General features: G+C 45.9%; 1 protein-coding gene across 1 annotated transcript in view; it reads left to right on the top strand.

The window, feature by feature from the left end:
* Positions 1-4,147: 4,147 nt before the first annotated feature.
* Positions 4,148-26,910, top strand: part of stard8 (StAR related lipid transfer domain containing 8) — a 136,674-nt gene continuing 113,911 nt past the window's right edge. Inside the window, exons 1-2 of the mRNA XM_085998416.1 lie at positions 4,148-4,204; positions 5,925-5,958. Coding sequence (XP_085854542.1) covers positions 4,163-4,204; positions 5,925-5,958 — 76 coding nt within the window. The 5' untranslated portion in view covers positions 4,148-4,162. The remainder of the gene's footprint in view (positions 4,205-5,924; positions 5,959-26,910) is intronic.

The raw sequence follows: 26,910 nt of genomic DNA, 5'->3' as shown, positions 1-26,910 counted from the left end.
AGTTGCGTTTGCACCCACTTATTGGCTATAAAGTGGTTTGCGCCTAAAGTTTTTTACCGCCCGAAATTCAGATGGACCCTAACATCGGCGTTAGCCGGTAGCGCTGCGCCGGCACCGATGACGTCATCGGTGTGCGCAGCGCCCCGGTTGCAATGCTATTCTGGCCCGATGGCCAAATTCAGTTGCGGCCGCCTCGCCTGTGGCAGCCGCAAACAGCGTTTGTGAAACGGGGTCTTGCAGCTCCGAAAGGCCGGCGCATAAAGGTGGAGCGGCGGCCGGCCGCTTTCCCGGCGGCCGCCTGCCCGCACCTCCCTCCCCGGACTCCTGCACCACCCCCCCGCGGCACTGATGTCTGTGTCCCGCGAGCCCGGCACTTCTCCGTGGTGCCGGGCTCATTTGCCGGGGGAATCCACCGGTGATCTGACGGCTGTAGGCAGCTCCTCCTTAAGAGAAGGAGGAGGCCTGCAGTACCCCAGCCTGCCGCACCGCATCGGGTGCCGCAGCGGGAGCTGAACGCCTGAAAGTGACATTTAACGCCCCTAGCGAGGCGGCCAAACCCTGCAATAGCGCCCGCCGCCGTCTTGGCCCGTCGCAACTGAATTTTAGGTGGGCGCTACGGGAATCCTGGCGAGCGCTAAATTTCGGGCGCAAAAGACCTGGCGGGGCCATACCGAATTTCTAGGCCGTGGTGTTTGATATTGGAATAGAAGGAGCTGACACACAAGACATCAGAGTTGGAAAGTAAAGAGTGCATAGGACTGAAAAAGGTTGCAGAGTGAGGTACTTGCACTTGGGGATGGGATGCCAACAAAGGTGTGCGGGACTCCATACATAATAGGTTAAAGGCCACATCATTCCATATAAGACATAACAGCATTACAATTTGTAGGAACTGGAAAATTTCATTAGGCCCAATAAGTCCATTTATTATTCACAGATCAATCCCTCCTATCAGCCTTTTTAACATATCCATTGTTGTGTTTTTGTAGCAGTAGCCACACAAAGAAGATAGAGTTGGCATTTATAAGAGTACCTTATCATGTCCTCAAGATGTCCCAAAGTGCTTCACAACCAATGAATTACTTTTAAAAGTGCAGTTATTGTTGATTTGTCGGCAAACATGGCAGCCAATTTGTGCACAGCAAGGTCCCACAAACAAGAAATGAGGTAAATGACCAGTTAACCTTTTTTTTGTGGTGCTGGTTGAGGGGGGAATACTGTGCAGGACACCAGGAGAATGCTCTGCTCTTTTTCAAATTGAGCCATGGAATCTAGAGGGGGGATGGCTACCAACTGTGCCAAGCTGTAACATTTTTGGATTTACACCGTAGATATGTTCCTTGGGGTCATTGTCAGTGACCACTTCTGTAAGCAGACCTCATGTCCTCTACAAACCAGACTGTGCCTATACCTACCCAATACCTAGGTAAATGTAGCTAGGTATTGGGTAGGTATAGGCACAGTCTGGGGTCGAACGGAGAATCCTGTCACTATACTATGTTTATTGGAAAGAGGATGTGCTCTCATGTGATGTCCTTAATTTTAGTAGGTGGAAAAGTAAGTATCATCAAACTACGGTTTTGGCCATCATCTAAGTCTATTAAACAGTTAAAGAACATTTATCAGTACGAGCGATACATTTACAGAAATTACAAACTTTACTATTCCCCTTGGAATGTTAAAAACAACAAAGAGTTGGGTTTTAAGGAGGGTCATGAAGGACACCTCATTTATTTATATGGAGATCAAGAATGGTCCCAATAGTGGTCCCTGGGTATCCCACTGGCTACACCTTGGCAATCTGAGAAACATCCATTTACTCCTGAGGAGAACTTTTTCACTTGCACTCTTGGCACAGAACCTTGCCCACTCGTAGTGCATATTGGGAAATTATGTGCATGATTTATCCATGCTTTCCCTCTTTCAGCTATCCCTCTTTTCATGCTGCCACTTTGCTTTTGCTACCATAGGCTTTAATTTTCATAACAAGTCTCTTAGAGGTGATACTTCAAAGTTCCGTGAAACTCTGAGCTGAGAAACATCTATTTACTCCTAAGGGTAAATTTCCTGTTTGCATGCTCCCAGGATGTAGCCTCACATTCCGGGACCACATAGGAACACAGTAACAGGAATAGGCCATTTGGTCCCTCGAGCTCACATATCGGGAAATCACGTGTGGAATAGCATGCCTATTGCATTCCCTTTGTCTATATGCTTAGTAATTTCCTATAAGAATTCAAATAACTTATTGCTTGATGGGGACAGTGAAGATAGCACTTTACATCTAATCTGTGTTGTGATTTGCGAGTGCTTGATGAGAATCTTGAAGAGAGCTACACCTGAATTCTCATCTGTCTCTAACTCTCCCTCTTTACTCATTGTTACTAATTTAATGAGCAGTGGAAATAATCTTTTGCTAGTTAACTTCTCAAGCCCATGCTGTACCTGACCTGGGAGTGTTTGATAGACAGTATAGAGGTGGGTAGTGGAAAGAACGTCTCACAGAAGTGTAGGTGAAGACATTACCGACAAACCTCTGAATGTGGAAAAAGGTTTCAGATCATTCCCCTGAATTTTTCCGAGCTATATACAATATGAACATTTGACAGCGCTAATATATATATAACATATACATTCCAGGTTTATTTCTTTTGAGAATGCAAACATTGATGTTGAATATTTTCTCTATGGAGCTGGCCTCCTGCTTCACAATGTTCTTGCTGTTCAATGGGAATGTTCGTTGAGCAGGAATTCACACTGAACTGTTTATTATTATTATTTTTTGTTACTCCAACACGTAGCCTATAAAAAATGTAGTAATGGAGTCTGTGCACAGTACTCTCTCTGTCCTGTGCTGTTCATTTTGGAGGAAATCCAGCTTTTTTCTTTTCTTGCTGTGCACTGAAAGCTGGCAGTCTGTGATTTCAGTTAGAAACTCAGCAGTATGTCTGATCTGAAAAGAAGGGGAGAGGAAAGAAAATCACACATTGGAACGTTACAGTTTAAGTGATTCGGTTGCTGAGGTTACCCTGAATATCCCAGTGTGCAGGGATGTAAAGAATACAGAGGGAGCTGGATAAAGCACTAGGTATGTTAATTGGTCAAAGCCCCTTACTCCATCATCAGTTAAACGGCAACATCCCTTATCATAAGGCCCAGTAATTATTGCAATTTTGACATGTAGCCTAAGTCTCCCAATGGCAATGCACAGCTAGATGTAATACTGAATTATACAGACAAGGAAATTACAAAGTTGTGTTCCTGGTTTGTGCTGAGTTAGCTGATTAAAGTCAGTGCAGCAGTTGCTACACTACAATTAGTCTCCACTCCCCTGGGCAAGAGAGGGGGAAAGAATCAATCCAGGCTCCCATTACCAATTGTAATCCGGTGATCTCTGCTGCAAACATGTGTGGTTATCAGGTGAGGGCAGAATTTTGCTCAGCTATGATGCTCCTCATGGTCAAATACCCCACCAACACTCACTATCTAGATTCAAACGTGAGGAATGAGCTGAGAAGCTTGTTGGTGTCTGTGGAACGGGACCTTATCGGTATCTTCAGGAGAGGAGAGTCAGTGTCTTCAGGAAAGCGGAGAAAATTAGACATGAAATAATTCTGTTTGCAACAGATGTCTTGAGTACTTTATTTAAATTTTAAAACCAAATTTGTCATCATCTATAAGGTTTACTTATCTGGGTAAATCGTAGTAGACAGAAGGTCAATTGGATTGCTAAGTATGTGTAGACAGGTACACAGGTGGTTGTGTACAGTTAGGTAGTGCTCTGTATAAAGAGTTGAAGTATCTCCGTGACGAGTGGGTGCAGGCTGAGTAGAAAAGGTAGAGCTGAGGCCTAACGATCAGTTACCATGATCGGCAGAAAGGTGGCTTGGGGTTAGTCCTTATCCCTAATTGGCCTTAGAATGTGGTGACTCCATCCTGTTTAATAACTGGGGCACTGTTTTGCTTTTGATTTACTGCTTATTTTTAATAAGCTTTTTTTAAAATTCCCTGATTCTCCTGAAGGCACTAATTTATGCTGGCATAAAGTCCCACTGGCACTGGGGACTAGGCACACTCTGGCACCTCACCCAAACAGCCATTCTTCATGTGTGAGCCCAGACAGTGGGTATTGGAGGGATGTCGGGTATATCAGACTGTTAGAATGAGGGGTGTGGCTATATCAGAGAGTGTTGCAGTGAGAAATGTGGGTATATCAGAATATTACAGTATGTCAAAAGTGTTAAAGTGAGAGTGGTGAGGTTTTATAGAGAGTGCTACAGTGAGGAGGTACAATCTGACAAAGTGTTATAGTAGGAAGTGACGTAAGAAAACTACTAGGCACTTGGTCTAAGCGTTAAACAAAGCTTTAATCAACTGTTTTACAACATGGATGTCTAGTTGTGTCCTTCACTAGTTCCTGTTAAGGATGCCCTGCGCAAGCTGGGCCCGTGCCCGAGTATTTATACTCTCCCTGGACAGCACCACCTGCAGGCCACTCAGTATTATTTCATAAGTCTTTCTTTCATGAATGACTGATTCATGTCAGGAAGTATGGCGTATAACAATAGTATGACAGTGAGAAAAACATAGAAGTACAAAGAAGTTACAACACGGAAACAGGCCAACCAGTCCATTTACCCTCCATATGAGCAAATAGTCCTAATCACATTTACACACCCTGTTCTCATAGCTCTTTTCCTTTATCTACCTATCTAACCTATTCTTCAATGTTGATATACTTTCCGTCTCAACCACTAACCCTGGAAGTGAATTACACAGCCTCACAGTTTCCCTTGCCTCGTTCTAAATCTCTCAACATTTAATCATGTATTTCTGGCCCCTCATTCTAGACCCCTCAACTACTGGAAACAGTCTGCTTCTATCTACCCCATTGAGCAATTCTATTACACCTCCCCATAATCTCTAATGTTCTAACGAAAAACAACTCAATGTTTCAAGTCTTTCATATTTTATTTCCTCAGACCAGAGAGCATCAAAATGAATCTGCATTACATCCCCTTTAAAGTCTCAATACCCTTCCTGTAGCCTCAATATCTTTCCTTCCTCGCTTTTGGCCTTCCATTTGCCACAGTACTTCTGCAGCTGTTGATCTGCTCAACCATTCCCTCACTTCTACCTTTTATGCCCTTGTGCCCAGTAAAACCTTTATTCTCACCCATCCTGATCATGTCCCTGGTATGGGCCCAAGCTTTGCTCCTTCAAGTCCAAGGAGTGCAGACTTAAGCATATCTAGTGCACAACTGGTTCAGCTATCCATCACCAGATGTGGCTGGACCACATCAAGCATAATCAGGCCTCACTGCCAAAACCGCCCACTAGTCCAGGATTATCCTGGACAGTGAAGATAACTGTCTGGCTTCTTTTCTCCACTATCAACCATCTCCTTTCCCCTGTCCCCTCCATCTTCACCTCCAACAAGACATGTGAGGAGTTTGTGGACTTTTTTGTCACTATGATTTGAGACCATCCATTCAACTGTCTCAGCTGCTTTTCCCCCTTTCCCTTGCCCATCAAACTAAAACTCTCAACAGAACTCCCCCTGCCCTGGTCCTGATCCCATGTCTTTCTTTAGTTTCTCTCCTGTTTCCTCCATCTTGTCCATGAGACCTATCTCCAGCTCCCTTGACCCCATTCCAACTAAACTCCTGAATACCCAACTTCCCTTCCTGGCCCCCATGGTAACTGACATTGCAAATAATCCCCTTTCCTCAGGTCCTTTTCAAAGTTACAGTGGCTGATGTAGGATATATATGAGAGTTGCAGTGAATAATGTAGGATTTCCCCCCCAAGACATAAATAGATTGAATAACTGAAACATATTCATTTTTAAATTGATATTTCCTCAATATTTTACCCATTTGACTTATATTAATTAATTTATCGTTTTGATGGTTTGTTTTCAGATGCTGCCATGGACGGCAAACAGAACCAGATCTGGTAAGCATCTTTCACAGCTATTACATGGTGTGTTCCATTGAAGTGCATGGTAGCAGCCAGGTGTGTTATTGTTGAACTGTGGCCATGCCAGTGAGATCCGTACATGTTGGTGAAATCTCTACATGGTGTTAGTGAGATGTTTGTGGTACTGGTGAGCTGTTTATAGTGTCAGCAGTGTTCTATGAATCCATGTGATGTACCTTTTAATGGGGGTTGGCATTCGAACTCTGCACCATAAAAGGGACACAAACACATCCAAATTAGGCAGCCACTAGATGTTACTAGCACATGAATATTAAATTCCGTGAAATTTACAAAGCAAGATAAAGATATGTGAACCAGGATATCCACACTACACCAATCATTCCTCCCTCCACCCCTGCCACCCCACCTCCATCTCTTCTGAAGGCACTAAATCTTGCTGGGTTCCACAGACGCCAACATATGGAGGTGTTGGCGTCTGTGGAACCCAGCAAGAGTTAGCGAGGAATCCATCCAGAATCTCTGTATACAGAATTAGATATGTGAAAAATGGACCAATTGGACCCATATGCTGGGAATCTCCTCAGAGCAGGTCCAGTTAGAGGCAACTGTAGTTGGTGAATCTTGTGTGGTGCTTGTCAGGGGAGCATGGTAAATGCTTGTAGACGGCTTCTGCCTAATATTGGTTCAGTTTTGTTCAGATATGAGCAATGGTGACTGTGGGGGTGGGGCTGCTTCTTGGTCAAATGGTTGACTGAAATATTGGAGGATTAACAAGCACCCTTGCACTCAGACCTGTGCCATACTAGGGAGGGGAAAATTAACCAGGGTTCCTGCTCCTGATTACTCTCCAGTAACTTTACCCTGCTGGAAAGTGCAAATGTGGATGTCAGGTGGGGACAAGATCAGGCTCAGCTGTGAAGCCCCAAATGGAAGCATATCCTATGAATTTTTGCTGTCCAGGCTCACACATGAACAATGGCCACTTGAGTGGGTTATTGGAAGGTTACTGATCCCTGTGAGACCCTACCTCAGCATGAGTCCATGTGTTCAGAAGAGGAGGTGGGGAGAAAATTGACTGAAAAAGGAGGAAGGAGAAAGAGACGAGGTACTTACACAACAAGGGAAGGAGGGAAAGTGAGTGAGAGAGAGAGAGGCAGTTAGGACTATATTACCACTCAATCTCCCACGATGCTTCACAAGGGGAGTCAAGTCCAAGCATAGTCTTCAGGTGAAGTGAGATTAGGGGCCGGGGAATAATGGGACCAGGGTGCGTAGACGTAATTCAATTTCCTTTTAAAGTCATACATTCCTTACTTTTTTTATAATGCTTTGATTTCATGTTATTATTAATAAATAAAGCAAATATTATGGCAATTTGCAAAGCGGAGTTGGTTGGAGTATAGGAGTTTCTGAGCAGTACAGGCTGAGCAGCTGAGAGGTGCAAAATGGAGGCACTACAGCACCACCACAGGTGGGAGGGTGTGATTACAGTGTGACAAGTTTACATAGGAAGATACCATTATTAACGTGGATATAGAAATTTATAGTGGGAAAAGTTGCCAGGAAGTGCATGCAAATGAAAGATTCTTAATATATTACTAGTTGATCTCCCATGGTGTTGCACATGGGGAGTCAAGACTAAGTATGGTCTTCAGGTGAAGTGGGCTTAGAGGCCAGAGGATAATTAGACCAGGGTGCACAAATGTTAGATTTTTACTATATTTAAAATACATAGACATCATTTTAATTGTGGCCATCCAAGATGGACTCCAAGCAGTGTATTCAAAAAAGAGGTTTCTAATGTTCACCAATATTCTGTCTAACCCATAGCTAGAGAATGATCTTTAATCCAATGGGATCTAGTACTTGAATCCCTCCTTGTGTGTGATGGGGCAAACAGAACTGTGATTTCTAATTACAGTCCCCATCACTTAAAGCGTTCATGCTTATCACTGGAAGCTGCCTATATCTGGCAAATGGCACTGACCATTTGCCAATACCATAGGAGTCAAATACAAAGGTGCCGCTTATAATGTAATAAACATGGTGGCTATTTTCGGCAATTCAATAAGTACTTATTACTTACTTAACTGATTTAAAAGGCTCTGCTGATCTCAAGCACAGTCGGGTCTCAAAGAGGATTCAATTAGCTTTTTACATCTGATTAAAGTGCGATTACCTTAGTGACGAGATTCTGAGTACAATTGCTAACAAGTAGGAAAGGCAATTGCTAAGTGAGATTTTCTGTTTGTTAAAAATATGTTGGTTACTAACCTTTTTTGATTTAACTGTTCACCGTGTGTATCCGGCAAATCACCAATGCACCCATTATAAGTGGTAGGGACTGTATTGTCACAGTGGTTTACAGTGTAAGTGTTACAGTGAAAACAAACAAGCTATTATGCTGCCAGGAAGGCAGCATTTAAAGCCACAATCTCTTTGCTTGCCAAAACATTAAAATGTTTAACACTTTTATTTCTTGACTATTTCAGAAGAAATTACTTTATACTAGCATCCCACAGTGTCATTTTAGCACCTGTCTGAAGGGCCAAGGCTAATTCTCAGAAGCAGTCTTGAATATCAGCCTATAACATGTGAAAACAAATAGTTACACTGCAAGTGCAGTGAACACAGGCTTGTTGTGAGGCAGGCTTGTCATAAAACAGGCTTGTTATAACTTAAACTACAGGTTTGCCAAATATTCAAATGCTTAGATAGGAGGAAAATAAACTGAAGCACATGATAGAATGTTTTGCAACGGTGGCAGATACGAGGATACAAAATATTTTTTACATTTTCCAGGGGGATCTGCAGGCAAATCCCATCCTCCCAGGAAATAATAAATTTTGACACTCTTTTCATGTATTTCTCAATATTTTGGAGGATATTGTATTTCTACTTATCAAAAATAATTTAGCCTGAGAGGATTACAGATTCTTTAAATATGAAAATAAAGTAGCTGTACAGAACATCAAGCCAACCTGGCTTGTGTGGAGCATAAACATCGGCATAGACCTGCTGGGCCAAATGGCCTGTTTCCGTGCTGTAATATTCTATGTAACTTTACAAAGTCCACTTCCTTCTATAGTGAGTTTAACCTGTACATGGTAACCATCTGCATTGTATAAGGACAGTTAGGGTTGGATTTTCCTCTGCTATACTGCCCAAAATTGGGAGTTATAGTGAAGGAAAATGGGGTGGAGAAGCCGGCTACTCAACTCCCACCCCAGCAAGCACAACCGGAAAGTTTCCTCCCCCTGCCCCGAGCATGGAACTCAGCTGCCTGGCCAATGACCACCCTGCCACATTTAAATGACAGCTGGGGAGATGGTGGCTACAGGAAAACTGGCTGATTTCCCCCCCCCCACCTCCTGCCTGAAGTACAGGCAACATCACCTACCGGAGATGGCAGTACATTGGTGGGGCAGCAGCAGTAAGCCTCTTACTGGCCCGTTGGAGGGAAAGGGTTGATTAGTGGGCACCTCTCCTTCGCTGCCACCCTATATTTGGTCTCAAATAGCTCGCAGCTCAGTAAGAACCTTTTCTTTTAAGTTCCTGAAACAATTTTTGGGGTGCTTCTGCCCTCTTTAACTGTGCATCCTGCTCTTTCTGGCACTGCAGCAAGTGTCCCACTGCAGCGTTTTGCTCCCTCGGTGATGTGGAAGCTCTCCCTCTATGGGTAATAAGCTGCAGCCCAGGAAGGTGGGTTAGGGTCATAGTGGGGTTGCCATAGTGAGTGGAACCCACCCTGGAAGAAAATCCAGTGCTGAGTGTTACAGATCTTGGGCAGGATTTTCATTGGGCCGTGGAGGCGGGATTGGAGGCATGTGGGGGGTTAAAATCTCAAAATCGGGGGCCAAAAACCCATCCTGCCCCCAACCTGCCTCCATGCCAGTTTCAAAGGAGGCGGATACCCAACCTGTGCTGGGACCCACCTCCCCGAGGTGGGAAGGGGATTAGTGCCAATTAACTGCCTATTAACAGGTAGTTAACAGGCAGTTTTTAGCCTAATCCCTATTTTTATTGCTGAAGTGTGGGATTCCCGACGGTTCCAAACCACGCCAAGTTAGCGAGGCGGGCCGTCGGGCTGAAGGTCTTGGAGGGTTCGAGATGTCTGGTGTTCAGGTGAGTGATGGGTGCATGAGTGCAGAGGTAAGTGTGTTTGGTGTTTGTAAAGTGTTTAAAGAAGTTTTACTTACATTTACTTACCTTTACAGCCTTCCTTCCTTCAGGTCTCGGGAGTCCCTCATCTCACCGGCATAGAAAGCAGAATGGCCGTGAGCTGTCAAAAGTTGCAGCATTCAGCCTTCTGTTCTGGAGAGATCTCTAAATCAGCCTGAGAGGAAGGAATTAACTTGGAGTACAGATTGACAGCTGTCAAACGCTGATATTTCATCTGTCAAAAGCTTTTGACAGATGAAATGTCAATCTGTGACATCGCCTGTTGCCGGGTGGCCCTTAATTGGCCTGCTGAGCCCACTGGGTGGGCTCAACAAGGTCAATCAAGTGAAAATCGCGTGGGTTGGCCACAACTCGATGGAGGCGGGACTACAACCCCGAACGTTGTAGTTCCGCCTCCTACACACCTCCTCAATGAAAATCCAGCCCCTTGTGTCTGCGTCTTTGTGTTTGCCAGAAGAATTGGCCTGAATTCCCATACTCCTTCCGAGATCGTTCCACTGAGGTTGTTCAACTAGTTAAAGGAATGAAAAAAAAAGGAACAGCAAGAGATTAAATCAAAGTCTATGGGGTTGATTTTCCCGAAGCTGTCGGGAAGAAGGCGAGACTACAACTTTTGGGTTTTAGACCCGCCTACATCGACGTCCAGCCAATCCGTGCGATTTTCCCAGCGGGCTCAGCAGGCCAATTAAGGGCCACCCAGCAACAGGTGACGTCACAGACTGCAATTTCATCTGTCAAGAGTTCTTGACAGATGAAATATCAGTGTTTCACAGCTGTTTGAAGCTGCCAAACACTGACAGTCTGAGTTCTAACCTGAGTCCTTCTGCACAGACTCAGTTAGAACTCTCAGCAGCACTCAAAGCTGAAGGCTGTCACTTTTCACAGATCGCAGCCATTCAGCTTTAAGTGCCGGCTGAGTGATGCGCTCTCGACGCCTACAGGAAGAAAGGCTGTTAAGGTAAGTACAGGTAAGTTAAAAGTTCTTTACACACTTTGGACACACCAAACACACTTACCTTTGCACTCATGCACCCATCACTCACCTGAACACCGACATCGCGACCCCTCCAACTCCTTCAACCCGACGGCCCGCCTGCTCTAACCTGGCATGGTTTGGAGCCGTCGGGAATCCCACACGACACCCCTCAAAATAGGGATTAGGCTAAAAACTGCCTGTTAACTACCTGTTAACAGGCAGTTAATTGGCACTAATCCCTTCCCGCCTGGGGTCGGCGGGTCCCAGTGCAGGGCGGGTACCCGCCGCCTCTGAAACTTGCGTGGAGCGGGGTTTTGGGCGGGATGGTGTCGGGACTCCCGAATTCGGGATTTTCCCCCCCCACACGCCTGAAACCCCGCCTGATGGCTCCAGGAAAATCGACCCCTATTTCTCACTGCGGTATGACTGATGGGATGAGATGGAAAAGATATGTCGAGAAGTGGCAGGACAGGACAGGAAGTGACAGACAGAGTGTGGGAAAGAACAGGAATCTAGCACAGTATGAGAATGCTATGGCAAGAATCTAAAGGTGATTGATATAACGGGCACTCCCACTAGATACAAACCAGCAAAAGGCATAGCCCATTACATGTTAATTTACACAAATTAAATACAGACTCATAAACACGGGATAAAATATCCACATGACTGTGAGCCCACTACATATCTTCGCCTAAAAGCTGCAACAATCTCTCCTTGCTTTGCTGAGTTATTCTTAGCAGACTGACCATATTATTTCACAAAACAAATGTTACTTCAGCTGGGAATCCCATCAATAACAGAAACTCAGCTGACAGAGTCATCATAATCCTATAATACTAAACTGAAGCAAAATGCAACTCCATATCACAGCAAAATAATGAACCATTGTCTTGTGACCTACACCTGAGATTTCAGCAACTTGCTGTGGTTGGTTTTTTTACTTTGTGAAAATCTTTTCACTTGCCAAAGAAATGAACAATGATTATCCAGTCCACCTACATCCTCCCTCTGGATGATACCCGAGTGACAGGTTGGAGTCTGCTTTTATTAGGCATTGTATTGACTTTTATAGTGCTGACTGATTTCCCTGGCGCCAAATAGGATTTCTCTGTCTTGCATCCCCCGTTTGCCTCTCTCCCTCTCCACCAATGATTTAGCTGGACAAGACAATCAAGAACACTTGGCTGGTGATGTAGTAAGAGTTAAAATTCAACCCAATGTCAGCTCTACAGCACAAGGTCTTGGCTGAGTGGTTGGCAATTCTTGAAGCTGTGAAACTGTATAACCCATTAGTGCATCCATAGAAAAACGGAGTTGTGCTGGCTCTTTGGCTGACCTGGGCCAAGCACAGGACTCTAAATCTGCACTAACTTTTACCCACAAACATGGGCAGTGGATATTATGTTTGAAACAATGATGTCCATGTAAAATGCAGATTGTCATAATTTATTGAAAATACCCCTTTTCTGGCCTCTCTGAGCTCTTAGCCCATTTTCCTTACTTTTCTTCATTTCTCACTTGCTCGCCAGGGCCAAGGATAGTAGAAGTACACTTTTTGGAGTTGAGGCACACCAATTTTTTGCTTCAGTTTTCTTAGTCCAGTAAGCCTGACATCGGTAGTGGGGAAAATGCTAGAGTCCATTATAAAAGATGTAATGGCAGAGCACTTAGAAAACAGTGACCGGATCAGACAAAGTCAACATGGATTTACAAAAGGTAAATCGTGCTTGACTAATCTACTGGAATTTTTTGAGGATGTAACTGGTAGAATAGATACGGGAGAACCAGTGGATGTGGTGTATTTGGACTTTCAGAAGGCTTTCGATAAGGTCCCGCATAAGAGATTAGCGTGCAAAGTTAAGGCACATGGGATTGGGGGCAAGGTGCTGACGTGGATAGAGAACTGGTTGGCAGACAGGAAGCAAAGAGTTGGAATAAACGGGTCTTTTTCCGAGTGGCAGGCAGTGACTAGTGGGGTACCGCAGGGATCGGTGCTAGGACCCCAGCTATTCACAATATATATAAATGATCTGGACAAGGGAACTAGATGTAATATCTCCAATTTTGCAGACGACACAAAGCTGGGTGGGCATGTGTGCTGTGAGGAGGATGCCGAGAAACTCCAGTATGATTTGGACAGGTTGGGTGATTGGGCAGATGCATGGCAGATGCAGTATAATGTGGGTAAATGCGAGGTTATCCACTTTGGTGGCAAAAACAGGAAGGCAGATTATTATCTGAATGGCAATAGATTGGGAAAAGGGGAAGTGCAATGAGACCTGGGTGTCCTTGTGCACCAGTCGCTGAAGGTAAGCATGCAGGTGCAGCAGGCAGTTAAGAAGGCAAATGGTATGTTGGCCTTCATAGCAAGAGGATTCGAGTACAGGAGCAAGGCTGTCTTGCTGCAGTTGTACAGGGCCTTGGTGAGACTACACCTTGAGTATTGTAAGCAGTTTTGGTTGCCTTATCTGAGGAAGGATGTTCTTGCCATGGAGGGAGTGCAGCGAAGATTCACCAGGCTGATATCTGGGATGGCAGGAATGACGTATGAAGAGAGATTGGGTCGATTGGGCTTATATTTGCTAGAGTTTCGAAGAATGAGAGGGGATCTCATTGAAATTTATAAAATTCTAACAGGACTAGACAGACTAGATGCAGGAAGGATGTTCCCGATGGCCGGGGAGTCCAGAACCAGGGGTCACAGTCTAAGGCTAAGGGATAAGCCATTTAGGACTGAGATGAGGAGGAATTTCTTCACCCAGAGAGTGGTGAACTTGTGGAATTCTCTACCACAGAAGGCAGTTGAGGCCAATTCATTAAATATATTCAAGAAGGAGTTGGATATATTTCTTAAGGCTAAAGGGATCAAGGGATATGGGGAGAAAGCAGGGACAGGGTACTGAATTTGGATGATCAGCCATGATCTCAATAAATGGCGGAACAGGTTCGAGGGGCCGAATGGCCTACTCCTGCTCCTATCTTCTATGTTTCTATGTTTCTAGGTTTCCTCCTTCCCTGAAGATATGACCTATTGCTGAGCATTAGCTGCTCCTTTGATACCTCACCCAAGTTTTGTGTGAGCCTAGACAATGAATGTCAAGAGGCTATTCAGAGCCAAGCCTGATCCGGTTCTCACCTGACATCACCACATACGCACATTTCCAGCAGGGATCTTTCGGAAGTGAACAGGAGCAGAAATGCTGACTAAATTTCCCCTTTCACAGCTTGGAGAAACTGAAGGCAATTGTAATGCCCCCATCTACTGTCCTAGCTGATATCAGCTAACAGTTGAGAACGGGTTTCAACACTGGGCTTTCTGGGGTGGGGTACGTTTACCAATTGAGCCATTGAGCGAGTTCTATCCATGTAATGTAGAAGAGCAATACTCCCCTCCACCAATGCATAGCATCATGTATTGTTTCTTAAGAAATTAAACATATGTTTTAGCACACGGCTGCGGTATAGACTAGAAGGGCTCCTCTCTGGACTTAAACACAAATTTGTCTACATAACAACAGTCACTGGATTTCGAAGTAATTCAGTGTGTGTGAAGTGCTTTGGAATTTTTCTGAAGGATGTGCTAAGGTGCTCAATAAAAGCAAGTCTTTCTTCTGACGATGTGATAACATCAATATACTAATGGTGTCACAATGTCACAGTACTTGCAAACACAAGTTACACACAAATAACAATTAAAGACAAACTACAACTTATTTCTTCCCACGACCTCAAACCCGTGGAACTTCTTCCACTTGGAGTAGACATCTGGCTGAGGGGGGTGGGGGAGGCGGGGGAGTGGAGTGGTGAGAGAAGTTAAAAACAGTTCATCGGGAGCAGTTGGATGCTGTGATGGAACTGTACGATTTTTTGGGGGGCTGATGGATAAAGATCAGAGAAATGGCCTTCTTTTCCTGGATTTATCTTGTGACCTCCATTACACTGCTCTTCCTGCTATAATTTATAGGTTTTTAAAATCCGAGCCTGGCATCACATAATCACTGCTTCTTGAATCAACTTATTTTCGCTTTTGCTCTTTTTGACCTTGGTCTTGCATTGTGGGACTTGCTCTTCACAATTAAAAAACCCCACATCCACCAAACCAATGATTCGCGCCGTGGTTTGACACGGTTAAACACAGAGTTACCCCCTGGCAGAAAATGTGAAAAACACAGCTTTATAATAATGTGTGGTCTGTCTGGAGGCTGGAAGGAAGGAGACAGGAATGATAAGTATTGCAGGAAGTGTGTGCAGTTTCATGTAACAATCCTTTCATTCGAGGCCTCTGGAAATGTCAGCGATGGCTTGAGGAAGCTATCCGGCCTTCAGACTGCTGGGAAATAACATGCGATTTTGTGACATGGACCCTGCAGTCGGCCAATGGATAAGGTCACTGAGCGGATGGAGTTCAGTAACCCTTGAGTGAAACGCTATCTACTTGGCAGAGCGAGCAAGAATTCCCCCTGCTCTGTCTACTTTAACATAAGTTAGTGCTTACTAGGCAGTTAAATTGAACAAAATCAACTCCCAGATTTGAGAAAAAAAGCCCATTTGTGCAGACTCTCCCTGAGCAGCCCAACGCAGTGAAGACCCATCTGTCTTATACTCTAAAATATCATCTCAGTGTATAACACAAAGGCCCCGATTTTAATTTCCCCCCCCCCGCATGGTGGAAATCGGGCAGGGAGGCAATTAAAATAAAGACAGCGACTTACCCCCTGTGATCCCACTGCCTTCCTGCCGGCTTCCAATATTAACCTGCTCTTTTGAGCAGGCAAGCAGTATACCCACAGGAAGATAGCGGGGTCCTGCTTTAAATATGGAGATTGGGGACCGATGATGTCATCGTGACCCAACGGCAATTTTAGTCTGAGGCTTGAGCAGGGGTGCAGTGACGTCTTCCCCATCAGGCAAAACCTCACGGGGAGTGGATCATGGGCCAGAAGAGGCCCAGACAGGTCAGTTTAAAACTTTCTTTTAGGCTTCCTTGTGGCTAGGAGGGCTCCTCCAGACCCCACAAAGAAACCTTGGGTGGCCCCTGCCTTGGACTTTCCCCACCCTCTCCCGACTGCCCCCCCATCACTTACTTGACTGACAGGGTCCGTTCCTGTGGGTCCCCGGCAGCGGTGTCCTGCCACCTGAATTCCCGCTCCCACCCGTTGGCCAGGTATTGGATCTGGCCAGGTTCGAGTGGGAATCCGATGAAAGTCATGGAAATGAGCCCCTGCCGGGCTAAGCCATCTCTGTGGTTTCCGGGTGCACCACCCACTCGGAGGCTCGTGCGCACCATTCCCACCCTCCCTGCCCCCCCCCCCCATTAAAATCAGGACCATATTGTCTCCGTTGGGGCAGCATTTAGGAACATAGGAATTGCTAGATGAGAAAAAGACCACGGTCCATTTAGTTCACCTTTTAACATCCTGGTAGTCACATGATAATCAGGAACGGTAGCATATTGGTTATGTTAATGGACTAGTAATCCAGAGGCCTGGACTAATAATCCAGAGACATGAGTTCAAATCCCACCACGGCAGCTGGGGAATTTCAATTTGGTGAATTAAATAAATCTGGAATAAAAAGCTAGTATTAGTAATGGTGACCATGAAACTATCGGATTGTCGTAAAAATCCATCTGGTTCACTAATGTCCTTTAGAGAAGGAAATCTGCTGTCCTTACCTGGCCTGGCCTATATGTGACTCCAGACCCACAGCAACGTGGTTGACTCTTAACTGCCCTCTGAAATGGCCTAGCAAGCCACTCAGTTGTAACAAACCGCTACAGAAAACAATAATAAGAATGAAACCGGACTGACCACTCTGCATCAACTTCGGACACGACAACAGCACACCCAGCCCAGTTGACGCTGCAAAGTCCTCCTCACCAACATTTGGGGACTTGTGTCAAAATTGGTAGAGCTGTCCCACAGACTAGTCAAGCAACAGCCTGACATAGTCATACTTACAGAATCATACCTTTCAGCCAATGTCCCAGACTCCTCCATCACCATCCCCGGGTATGTCCTGTCCCACCGGCTGGACAGACCCACCAGAGGTGGCGATACAGTGGTATACAGTCGGGAGGGAGTGGTCCTGGGACTCCTCAACATTGACTCCAGACCCCATGAAGTCTAATGGCTTCAGGTCAAGCATGGGCAAGGAAACCTCCTGCTGATTACCACCTACCGCCCTCCCTCAGCTGATGAATCAGTACTCTTCCATGTTGAACACCACTTGGAAGAAGCACTGAGAGTAGCAAGGGCACAGAATATACTCTGGGTGGGGGACTTCAATGTCTCAGAGTGGCTCGGTAGCACCACTACTGACCGGGCTGGCCAAGTCCTGAAGGACACAGCTGCCAGAATGGGTCTGCGGCAGGTGGTGAGAGAACGAAAACAAGGGGAAACCTATTTGACCTTGTCCTCACCAATCTACCAGTTGCAGATGCATCTGTCCATGACAGTATTGGTAGCAGTGACCACCGCACAGTCCTTGTGGAGATGAAGACCCATCTTCACACTGAGGAGACCCTCCATCGTGTTGTGTGGCACCACCTCCATGTTAAATGGGATAGATTCAGAACAGATATAGCAGCTCAAAACTGGACATCTATGAGGCACAATGGGTCATCAGCAGCATCAGAATTGTAGTCCACCACAATCTGTAACCTCATGGCCTGGCATATCCCTCTCTCTACCATTCCGATCAAGTGAGGGTACCAACCCTGGATCAATGAGGAGTGCAGAAGAGCATGCAAGGAGCAGCACCCGGTGTACCTAAAAATGAGGTGCCAACCTAGGGAAGCTGCAACACAGGACTACATGCATGCTAAACAGCGGAAGCAGCATGCTATAGACAGAGCTATGCGATCCCACAACCAACAAATCAGATCAAAGCTCTGCAGTCCTGCCACATCCAGTCGGGAATGGTGGTGGACAATTCAAAACTAATGGGAGGAGGAGGCTCCATGAATATGCCCATCCTCAATGATGGCGGAGCCCAGCACGTGAGTGCAAAACCAAGGCTGAAGCGTTTGCAACCATCTTCAGCCAGAAGTGCCGAGTGGATGATCCTTATCGGCCTCCTCCTGATGTCCTTATCATCATAGAAGCCAGTCCTCAGCCAATTCAGTTCACTCCACGTGATATCAAGAAACGGCTGAGCGCACTGGATACAACAAAGGCTATGGGCCCCGACAACATCGCGGCTCTCTTGCTGAAGACTTGCGCTCCAGAACTAGCCGCGCCTCTAGCCAAGCTGTTCCAGTACAGCTACAACACTAGCATCTACCAGACAATGTGGAAAACTGCCCAGGTATGTCCTGTCCACAAAAAGCAGGACAAATCCAATCTGGCCAATTACCGTCCCATCAGTCTACTCTCAATTATCAGCAAAGTGATGGAAGGTGTCGTCAACAGTGCTATCAAGCGACACTTACTCACCAATAACCTGCTTACCAATGCTGAGTTTGGGTTCCGCCTGGACCACTCGGTTCCAAATCTCATTACAGCCTTGGTCCAAACATGGACAAAAGAGCTGAATTACAGAATTGAGGGGAGAGTGACTGACCTTGACATCAAGGCAGCATTTGACTGAGTGTGGCATCAAGGAGCCCTAGTAAAACTGAAGTCAATGGGAATCGGGGGAAAACACTCCTCTGGCTGGAGTCATACTTAGCATAAAGGAAGATGGTTGTAGTTGTTGGAGGTCAATCATCTCAACCCAGGACAGCGCTGCAGGAGTTCCTCAGGGCAGTGTCCTAGGCCCAACCATCTTCAGTTGCTTCATCAATGACCTTCCCTCCATCATAAGGTCAGAAGTGGGGATGTTCACTGATGATTGCACAATGTTCAGTTCCATTCGCAACTCCCCAGATAATGAAGCCATCCATGCCCACATGTAGCAAGACCTGGACAACATTCAGGCTTGGGCTGATGAGTGGCAATTAACATTCGCACCACACAAATACCAGGCAATGACTATCTCCAACAAGCGAGAGTCTTACCATCACTTCTTGACATTCAACGGCATTACCATCGCCGAATCCCTCACCAGCAACATCCTGGGAGTCACCATTGACCAGAAACTTAACTGGACCAGCCACATAAATACTGTGGCTACAAGAGCAGGTCAGAGGCTGGGTATTCTGTGGCAAATGTCTCACCTCCTGACTCCCAATGCCTTTCCACAAGTCAGGAGTGTGATGGAATACTCTCCATTTCACTGGATGAGTGCAACTCCAACAACACTGAAGAAGCTCGACACCATCCAGGACAAAGCAGCCCACTTGATCGGCACCCCATCCACCACCTTAAACATTCACTCTCTCCACCACCGGTGCACCATGGCTGCAGTGTGTACCATCTACAAGATGCACTGCAGCAACTCACCAAGACTTCTTCGACAGCACCTCCCAAACCCGTGACTTCTACCACCTAGAAGGACAAGGGCAGCTGGTGCATGGGAACATCATCACCTGCAAGTTCCCCTCCAAGTCACACACCATCCTGACTTGGAAATATATCACCGTTGCTTCATCGTCACTGGGTTAAAATCCTGGAACTCCCTCCCTAACAGCACTGTGGGAGTACCATCACCACACAGACTGCAGCAGTTCAAGAAGGCAGCTCACCGCCACCTTCTCGAGGACAACTAGGTTTGGGCAATAAATACTGGCCTTGCCAGTGATGCCCACATCCTGTGAATGAATTAAAAAAAAATACAATGATAATAGAGTTGCTGACTAATCATAGCAATCAATCTCTACCAATTAGTCTACAGATCCAGACATGAGTCAAGGAAAACCCCAGTGGTGGAGTGCTTTGGGAAACAAAGATCCAAAGTCACCTGTTCCTCGAAAGCATGCTACACTTACCACATGTTATGTCTAAACATACTCATATACTGTATCCCAAAATATTTATTACTGAAAGAAATATATCTAATTTATATTTGAATTAATCAATACTAACTGCTTCCACTGTCTTCCTAGGGCACCTTTTCCATCGATTGACCACTCGCTCACTGAAATAATTGTTTCCACAGATTAGTTTTGAATTTATTTCAAGCGCAGGTCGTGTCCTCTGGTTTTACTGTTCTGGACAAGGTGAAAGAGCTTGTCATGGTCTACATTATCTAGTCCTTTCAGAATCCTAAAAACAGCAATCATATCACCTTTCAACCACTTCTTTTCCAGTGAGCACATTACACAAATGCAATTATAATTGAATCGCTCCATTCCCTCAGTCGTTCTGTTTGTTGTCTTCTGTACGCTTTCAATTGTTCCAATATCCTTTTTGTAATGTGGTGACCAGAACTGTACAGAATATTCCAAGTGTGATTGCTACAACTGTCATATGTGCTTCTGAATAAGGGAGGAGAAAATTATCTGGATTCCCACTCCTGATCACCATCCAGTGACTCCTGCCAGTAAGTGCACAAATATGGACACCAGGTGAAGACAGGTGAGGATTAGACTTGTTCTGATATTCCTCATGGTTGAATAGCCTGCTGACACTCACTGCAAGGCTCATGCATGAAGACCAGCCACTTGAATCAGGTACCATTGGCTGCCAGCTTCAATAGAACCATACCCCATCAAGAGTCAACACCTTCAGTGGGAAAAGAATTAAGAAATTGACCAAAAACACCACACTAGTTAGGGTGAATAATGCAGCCTTGGGCACTCATATTGCAGTGTCAGTCCAGTCGAGAGCTGGAGAGACAGTTTGAAGGTCGGGAGCTGGAGTGACAGTTTGAAGGTCGAGAGCTGGAGTGACAGTTTGAAGGTCGAGAGCTGGAGAGACAGTTTGAAGGTCGAGAGCTGGAGAGACAGTTTGAAGGATGAGAGCTGGAGCGGAACCCGGTTACCAGGACGCCAAGTTGGACAGCCAGGGGTAATGTGCAGGTCAGGTGTGTGGAAGAAACCAAGGGGAAACATTGAGAAAAACTGAGAGGAAACATCGAGAAAGACAGAGGAAACATTGAGAGAGAGAGAGGGGAAACATCGAAAGAGACCAAGATGGAAACATCGAGAAAGACTGAGGGGGCACTTTATTTATTTAATTTAATTAATTAATTAATTAATTAATTAATTACATTTATTTAATTATAAGTTGTGAGTTCCTCACGATGCTCTCCCAGTGCGGCCACCCTGTAACCAAAGATTATTCTAGAAGCCTGGGTAGAAATATCAATGTAATTGCTGTAGAAATTACTTTTTTTACATTATTGTTCATTTTATGTGCTGTCTTTTTATGTCTTTTATTTATTTTATGCCTGCTTTATTTATATTTAAAGTATGTATGCGTGTATATGTCAGTATGTGTTTTTTTGTGATGGCACCGATGAAGATGGCTGCCGTCCTTGCGAGCTCCGTGCGTACCAGGCAGCGAAGTGTTCTTGCTGCTTGGTGCTCTCGGCTCGTCAAGAAAAAAACATTTCACCGACTAGATTACACTTCTTGTATTTAGTTATGTGACCAATAAAATTGAAATTGAAATTGAAATTGAAATTGAAATTGCATGGGGTCCTGGCTCCCTATGTTATCGTGCTGGAGCCTAAGGAGTACGCGATGCACACACTGCTCAGCAATGTGACCCAGAAGCACCTCAGATTCTTGGAGCCTCTGCACCACTTGTGTACTAGGCTCATTAAAGTCTCAATTTTTATGCAAATAGTGCAAGTGGAGTGCCCAACACTTCAGTGGTTCAGTGTTGATATAAAACACGCACTGCAAGGGAGGCCTCTTTCCTTCAGCAGGTCCTTGGTCTTAAAGGTAAACGATCCATTTTAGTGAATCTGTTTGCAAGTCACTGTTTCTCTGCTATATTGCTGCTGTTGGACAAAGGAAAGTGATAAAACTTCTTGTAGAATTCCTGACAGCTTCTTAAAGCTGTACTGCTAAACTATGCTTGTTCATCCAGTGAATTAACTTAACGAGCTCATTTGTGAGGATCTATGGGTACCTGTATAGACATACCTTTATTTGTAGGATGTGGTGGAAGAGGATCAGAGGAGGCATGACAGATACCTTAAGAAGCTCCAATAGGACCCACCTTTACGCCATCACCTGTGTGTACAATACCAGGCTCTCTCATCTGGAAATGTCCTAAGACACTTGCACGAGGAGCTGAAGATTCCTGAAGAAGGCCGTAGTATAACTATTCATATTCCTGCAGCTTCCCCAATTTAATTGTGGCCATTTCTTTAGCTGGCAGTCCAGCACAGTGCTGTGGAAGTACTGCATTGCTGAAGGTGCTATTCTATGCATCGTCTGTTGGTTAAAGATTCCACGGTGCTATTTGAAGTGTATTAGGGAGTTCTCCTCGTGTCCTGGCCAGTATTTCTCCTTCACCAACCACCTCTAAAAACACACAAACTACATTTATCTTATTGATGTTTGTGGGACTTTAGTGGCATAGAATGGCAGCTGCATTTGCCTACGTAATAGCAGTCACTGCAGTTCAGAAGTCATTTTACTGTATGCAAAATGTCTTGTGATATTTTTAAGGATGTGCTAATATACTATATGAACTCAAGTCTCTCTATTTTTCCTATTTGCAGTTTCCAGGCCCATTTTCTTTAAGATCTGTGGCTTCTATCTGGAACCTTGGTGCCCTCCTCAGTCAGTTTCCTTACAATTGGCAGGACTATTTCTGAGTGGAATCACAGGGCCCTGACTGTCCACCCAACAACTGCAGAGTCATTATCTAATTGCCTGATTGGTTGTCCTTAGTTCCCGCTAAAGACATTCCAATTAAAGAACTAATTTAATTAAATTGTCAGCAGAAAAAAAGAGGATCAGTGTAACAGCCTCAGAATGAATTCCAAATTCCTTAGTATTGGCAGAAAGAAGAGGAAGAAATTGAAAGGGAACAGTCCAAAAATATATGTGATTTTTAACTGCTCACCGAGAAAAGCAGAACAATCGTGTTTACCTCAAGTGCAGGAAGTGTCTGATCCTGACCTTGTACAGATCACTTGAAGTGCCGTAATCTACAGGACTGTGGACCAAGAGTGGGATTAGATTTTTCGGCAGGCACAGACACGATGGGCCGAATGGCCTCCTTCTGTGCCGTAAATTTCTATGATTCTATGGTACTCCAGAAAGCAACTGAGCAGGTCTGACATGGAAGTTTGAATTCCTTCAATTTAATTATAGCACCTATCACATGCTGACTTAATCCTTTACATGATGCTCGCTGAATCACTCACTACTTGTCTTGGAAAGTTTGGAGAGAGAGTAAATGCACCAGATGCTGTAGAATCGATTAATACAGAGCAGGTTTGATCCCTGGTCTGGGCTAATTTAGTTGATCTCAGCTGGGTCAGCCCTGGGGGTCTAACAATTGGCCAAACACCTGTGGGCAAAGGAGGGAAAAAGCAGCTAGACTCCCCACTCTAGTGATCCCTGCTGGAAAGGTGCATGTATCTCGACAGTGGGTGAGGGCAGAACTGGGCTCAACTATGATGGCCTCCATAGCCAAATAGGCTGCCAAGAGTCACTGCCTAGATTGCCACATGAAGAGAAGTATTTTGAGTGAGACTGGAGGGCTGGCAGAGTCTATGGAGTCATACCCCTTAATAAGTCAGCTCCTTTATGAAAGGAGAGTAGAAAATGAACCCCTTCTAAAAGTTCAAAAAGAGCCAGTAGATCAGTATGACTGTTAAATGTTAGGAGGGAGGTAAATGCAGAGTGACCGTGTAGAATTTCCCTTTGAGTGCTGCTGGAATTCATACCCCATTTTCTCTCACCTCAGTTGATTCTGGCTTGGCTGCTTTTCTTCCTGTTGCTGTCAACACACTGGAAATGATGCAGTCTTAGGAGGAAATGCTGCATCTCCTGATCAATTAGGGAAATGAAACCTGAGCCACTAACCCGTGGCAAGTGGAGCACAGACTAAACAAAACACTAAACGTAAAGGACAATGGGGACCTCACCTACTGAGTGAGAGTGAACTTGTTCACCCAGTGCGCTGTTTAGCTTTTCAGTGGTCTTTCACTTTTTGCTTTTATTGATCTTTGCAATGATTGGATTGTATTACTCTGGGCAAAGAGCTTGTTGAGGCATGTTCTGAATCAAAAATTGAAAATTTACAAAACATTTTTTAAATGTTCCTCTCCCTTTGGCCAGCTACTCTTACTGCCATGCCTTCTTGTGTCTGTGTACTTTCCCGTGCTTACCAGCAATGTCACTGTGAGACTAGCCAGCAGGCAGTGGAATTCAGGTGTATTTTTTATTGCACCCGAAGTAATTACTTAATATTATGTTGGAGAACTAGTTGAGAATTGGTGAGACTGTGCCAGCGTATAAACAAAGTCAATTGATGAATGAGCCAGTGCTGGGATTCAAACTTGTGAACTTTTGTTGTGGATTCAATTGTTACTGGGTCCCAAAAGAGAGTGTTCCAACACTGATTTCTGATCTCGGGAGCTTCTCTCATTACAGTGAAAGAAGCTTGGAAGAGATTGCTAGCGCGCCCTTTCAACTGGAGAAAGTCAGAAGGCACACATGCTGGGCAACGGATGACCAAAATAACTTAGTGGTGTAATTCAATGCATTCACTTTCATTCACTGAAGCTACCCAGCTGCAGTGCTGCTAGTAACTGATGTAACTTATCTAGCTTTCCCATATGCATTTAAGGGGAAGCTAGATAAGCACATGAGGAAGAAAGGAGTAGGACACTCAGTTCTTTGAATTTGAGACAAAGATCCTGAGCACAAATGTTAATAATCTATATGTATAAAATAGCTCTTCTGTCTGTCTGTCTGTCCTTCCGTCTGTCTGTCTGTATGTACTCTATACACTCAAAAGTTATAGAGCGTACCTACACATGTGTTATATCAAAAGAAAGCTTATGATTCTGGAATGGTTATAAGCGTATTTACTTTTTGGTCAGACAAAAATTGTTCAGGCGTTATCCAAAAAATGTTGAAAATTCCGCTCATTATCCGCTCATTAGCATTGAGTGACGTGAAGGTTGACCAATCGTACAGTCGAGCGGCCTGACGGTTGACCAATCGCTGCATCGCGGGGGCAGGTTCATTGCGTGTGCGGGCGGGCCATCCTAGAGTTGAGTGACGTGATGATTGACCAATCCTACAGTTCAGTGACCTGATGGTTGACCAATCGGTGCGTGTGTGGGCGGGCCTAAACCTTCTGAGCTGAGATGAGTGGCCGCCATCTTGATTCCTAACTCTTCATTTCTTTTTCCCACTTTCTGCGTGTTTATTTTCAAACCTAGATTTCCAGCAAAAAAAAAGTTGCTTTTAAAACACAAATTGTTTTAAAAAAAAATTAATTAATTTGTAAATCTTTTCTCTAACCTCATTAATTTTCCTACCTTTCACCGTTTTTCTAGGCCTTGAAGCCTCGGCCTCTGTTGCCCAGCCACGCCCGAGCTAGGCACCTCCCGTCCCACTCAACAAGCGGCCCGCAATCGCCGCCATCTTTCTAAAGGCTGGCCGGGCGGGTCTGAGCCGAACATAGCCACCACCGCTATCTTTGTAAAGGCTGGTGGGGCGGAACTGAGGCTGCGGCAGGACAACTCAATCTGCTTGGAAGTTGCTCAAACTTCATTCGCACTCGCGCTGCAGCCTCAGTGCAACCGCCAACAACAACAAGCCCCGGAGGCACGCGCACGGCGCACGTCCACCCAGGGCTGTTGACCCCGCCCCCGTGTTCAGTCTCGTCCCGAGAGCCCGGCCGGGCCTGAAGCGCCAGGCCGCGATTGGCCGGCCGGAGGAAGAAACACGCTCCTGCTTTGATGGCTGTGAGCAGGGCAGCGTTTTCCGCCGCAGCCCCTCCTCCTCCTCACGCAGGGGGGACTCGGGGCTGCTCTCTGCCTGCTGCAGGCAGTGCCACCGCCCCGGGGCTCCCGGGCTCTGAGCGGGAGGCCAGGCCCAGGGCTCCAGTCTACCCGCTGCCCTCCTCCTTACCTGACCTCGGAGCGCCGCGCCATCAGACGGCCGGCTGCAAACGTGCTGCGAGTAGTTGGCGGCGGCGGTGAGTCTCCCCCCAGTCTCTCTCTCTCTCTCTTCTCCCCCAGTCTCTCTCTCTCTCCCCCAGTCTCTCTCTCTCTCCCCCAGTCTCTCTCTCTCTCTCTCCCCCAGTCTCTCTCTCTCTCTTTCCCCCCCGTCTCTCTCTTGCTCTCTCTCCCCCAGTCTCTCTCTCTCTCTCTCTCTCCCCCAGTCTCTCTCTCTCTCTCTCCCCCCAGTCTCTCTCTCTCTCTCCCAGTCTCTCTCTCTCTCTCTCTCCCCCCCAGTCTCTATCTCTCTCTCTCCCCCAGTCTCTCTCTCTCTCCCCCCCAGTCTCTATCTCTCTCTCTCCCCCAGTCTCTCTCTCTCTCTTCCCCAGTCTCTCTCTCTCTCTCTCTCCCCCAGTCTCTCTCTCTCTCTCTCCCCCAGTCTCTCTCTCTCTCTCTCCCCCCCAGTCTCTCTCTCTCTCTCTCTCCCCCAGTCTCTCGCTCTCTCTCTCCCCCAGTCTCTCGCTCTCTCTCCCCCAGTCTCTCTCTCTCTCTCCCCCAGTCTCTCGCTCTCTCTTCCCCCCAGTCGCTCTCTCTCTTCCCCCCAGTCGCTCTCTCTCTTCCCCCCAGTCGCTCTCTCTCTTCCCACCCAGTCGCTCTCTCTTCCCCCCAGTCGCTCACTCTCTTCCCCCCAGTCGCTCTCTCTCTTCCCCCCAGTCGCTCTCTCTCTCTTCCCCCAGTCGCTCTCTCTCTTCCCCCAGTCGCTCTCTCTCTTCCCCCCAGTCGCTCTCTCTCTTCCCCCCAGTCGCTCTCTCTCTTCCCCCCAGTCGCTCTCTCTCTTCCCC

This window comes from Somniosus microcephalus, chromosome 1 (genome assembly GCF_052327205.1).
Source record: "Somniosus microcephalus isolate GS21.2 chromosome 1, FLI_Smic_1.0, whole genome shotgun sequence".
Taxonomy (NCBI): Eukaryota; Metazoa; Chordata; class Chondrichthyes; order Squaliformes; family Somniosidae; genus Somniosus; species Somniosus microcephalus.
The sequence above is the reverse complement of the archived record's forward strand: the minus strand, read 5'-3'. Positions and strand labels throughout refer to the sequence as shown.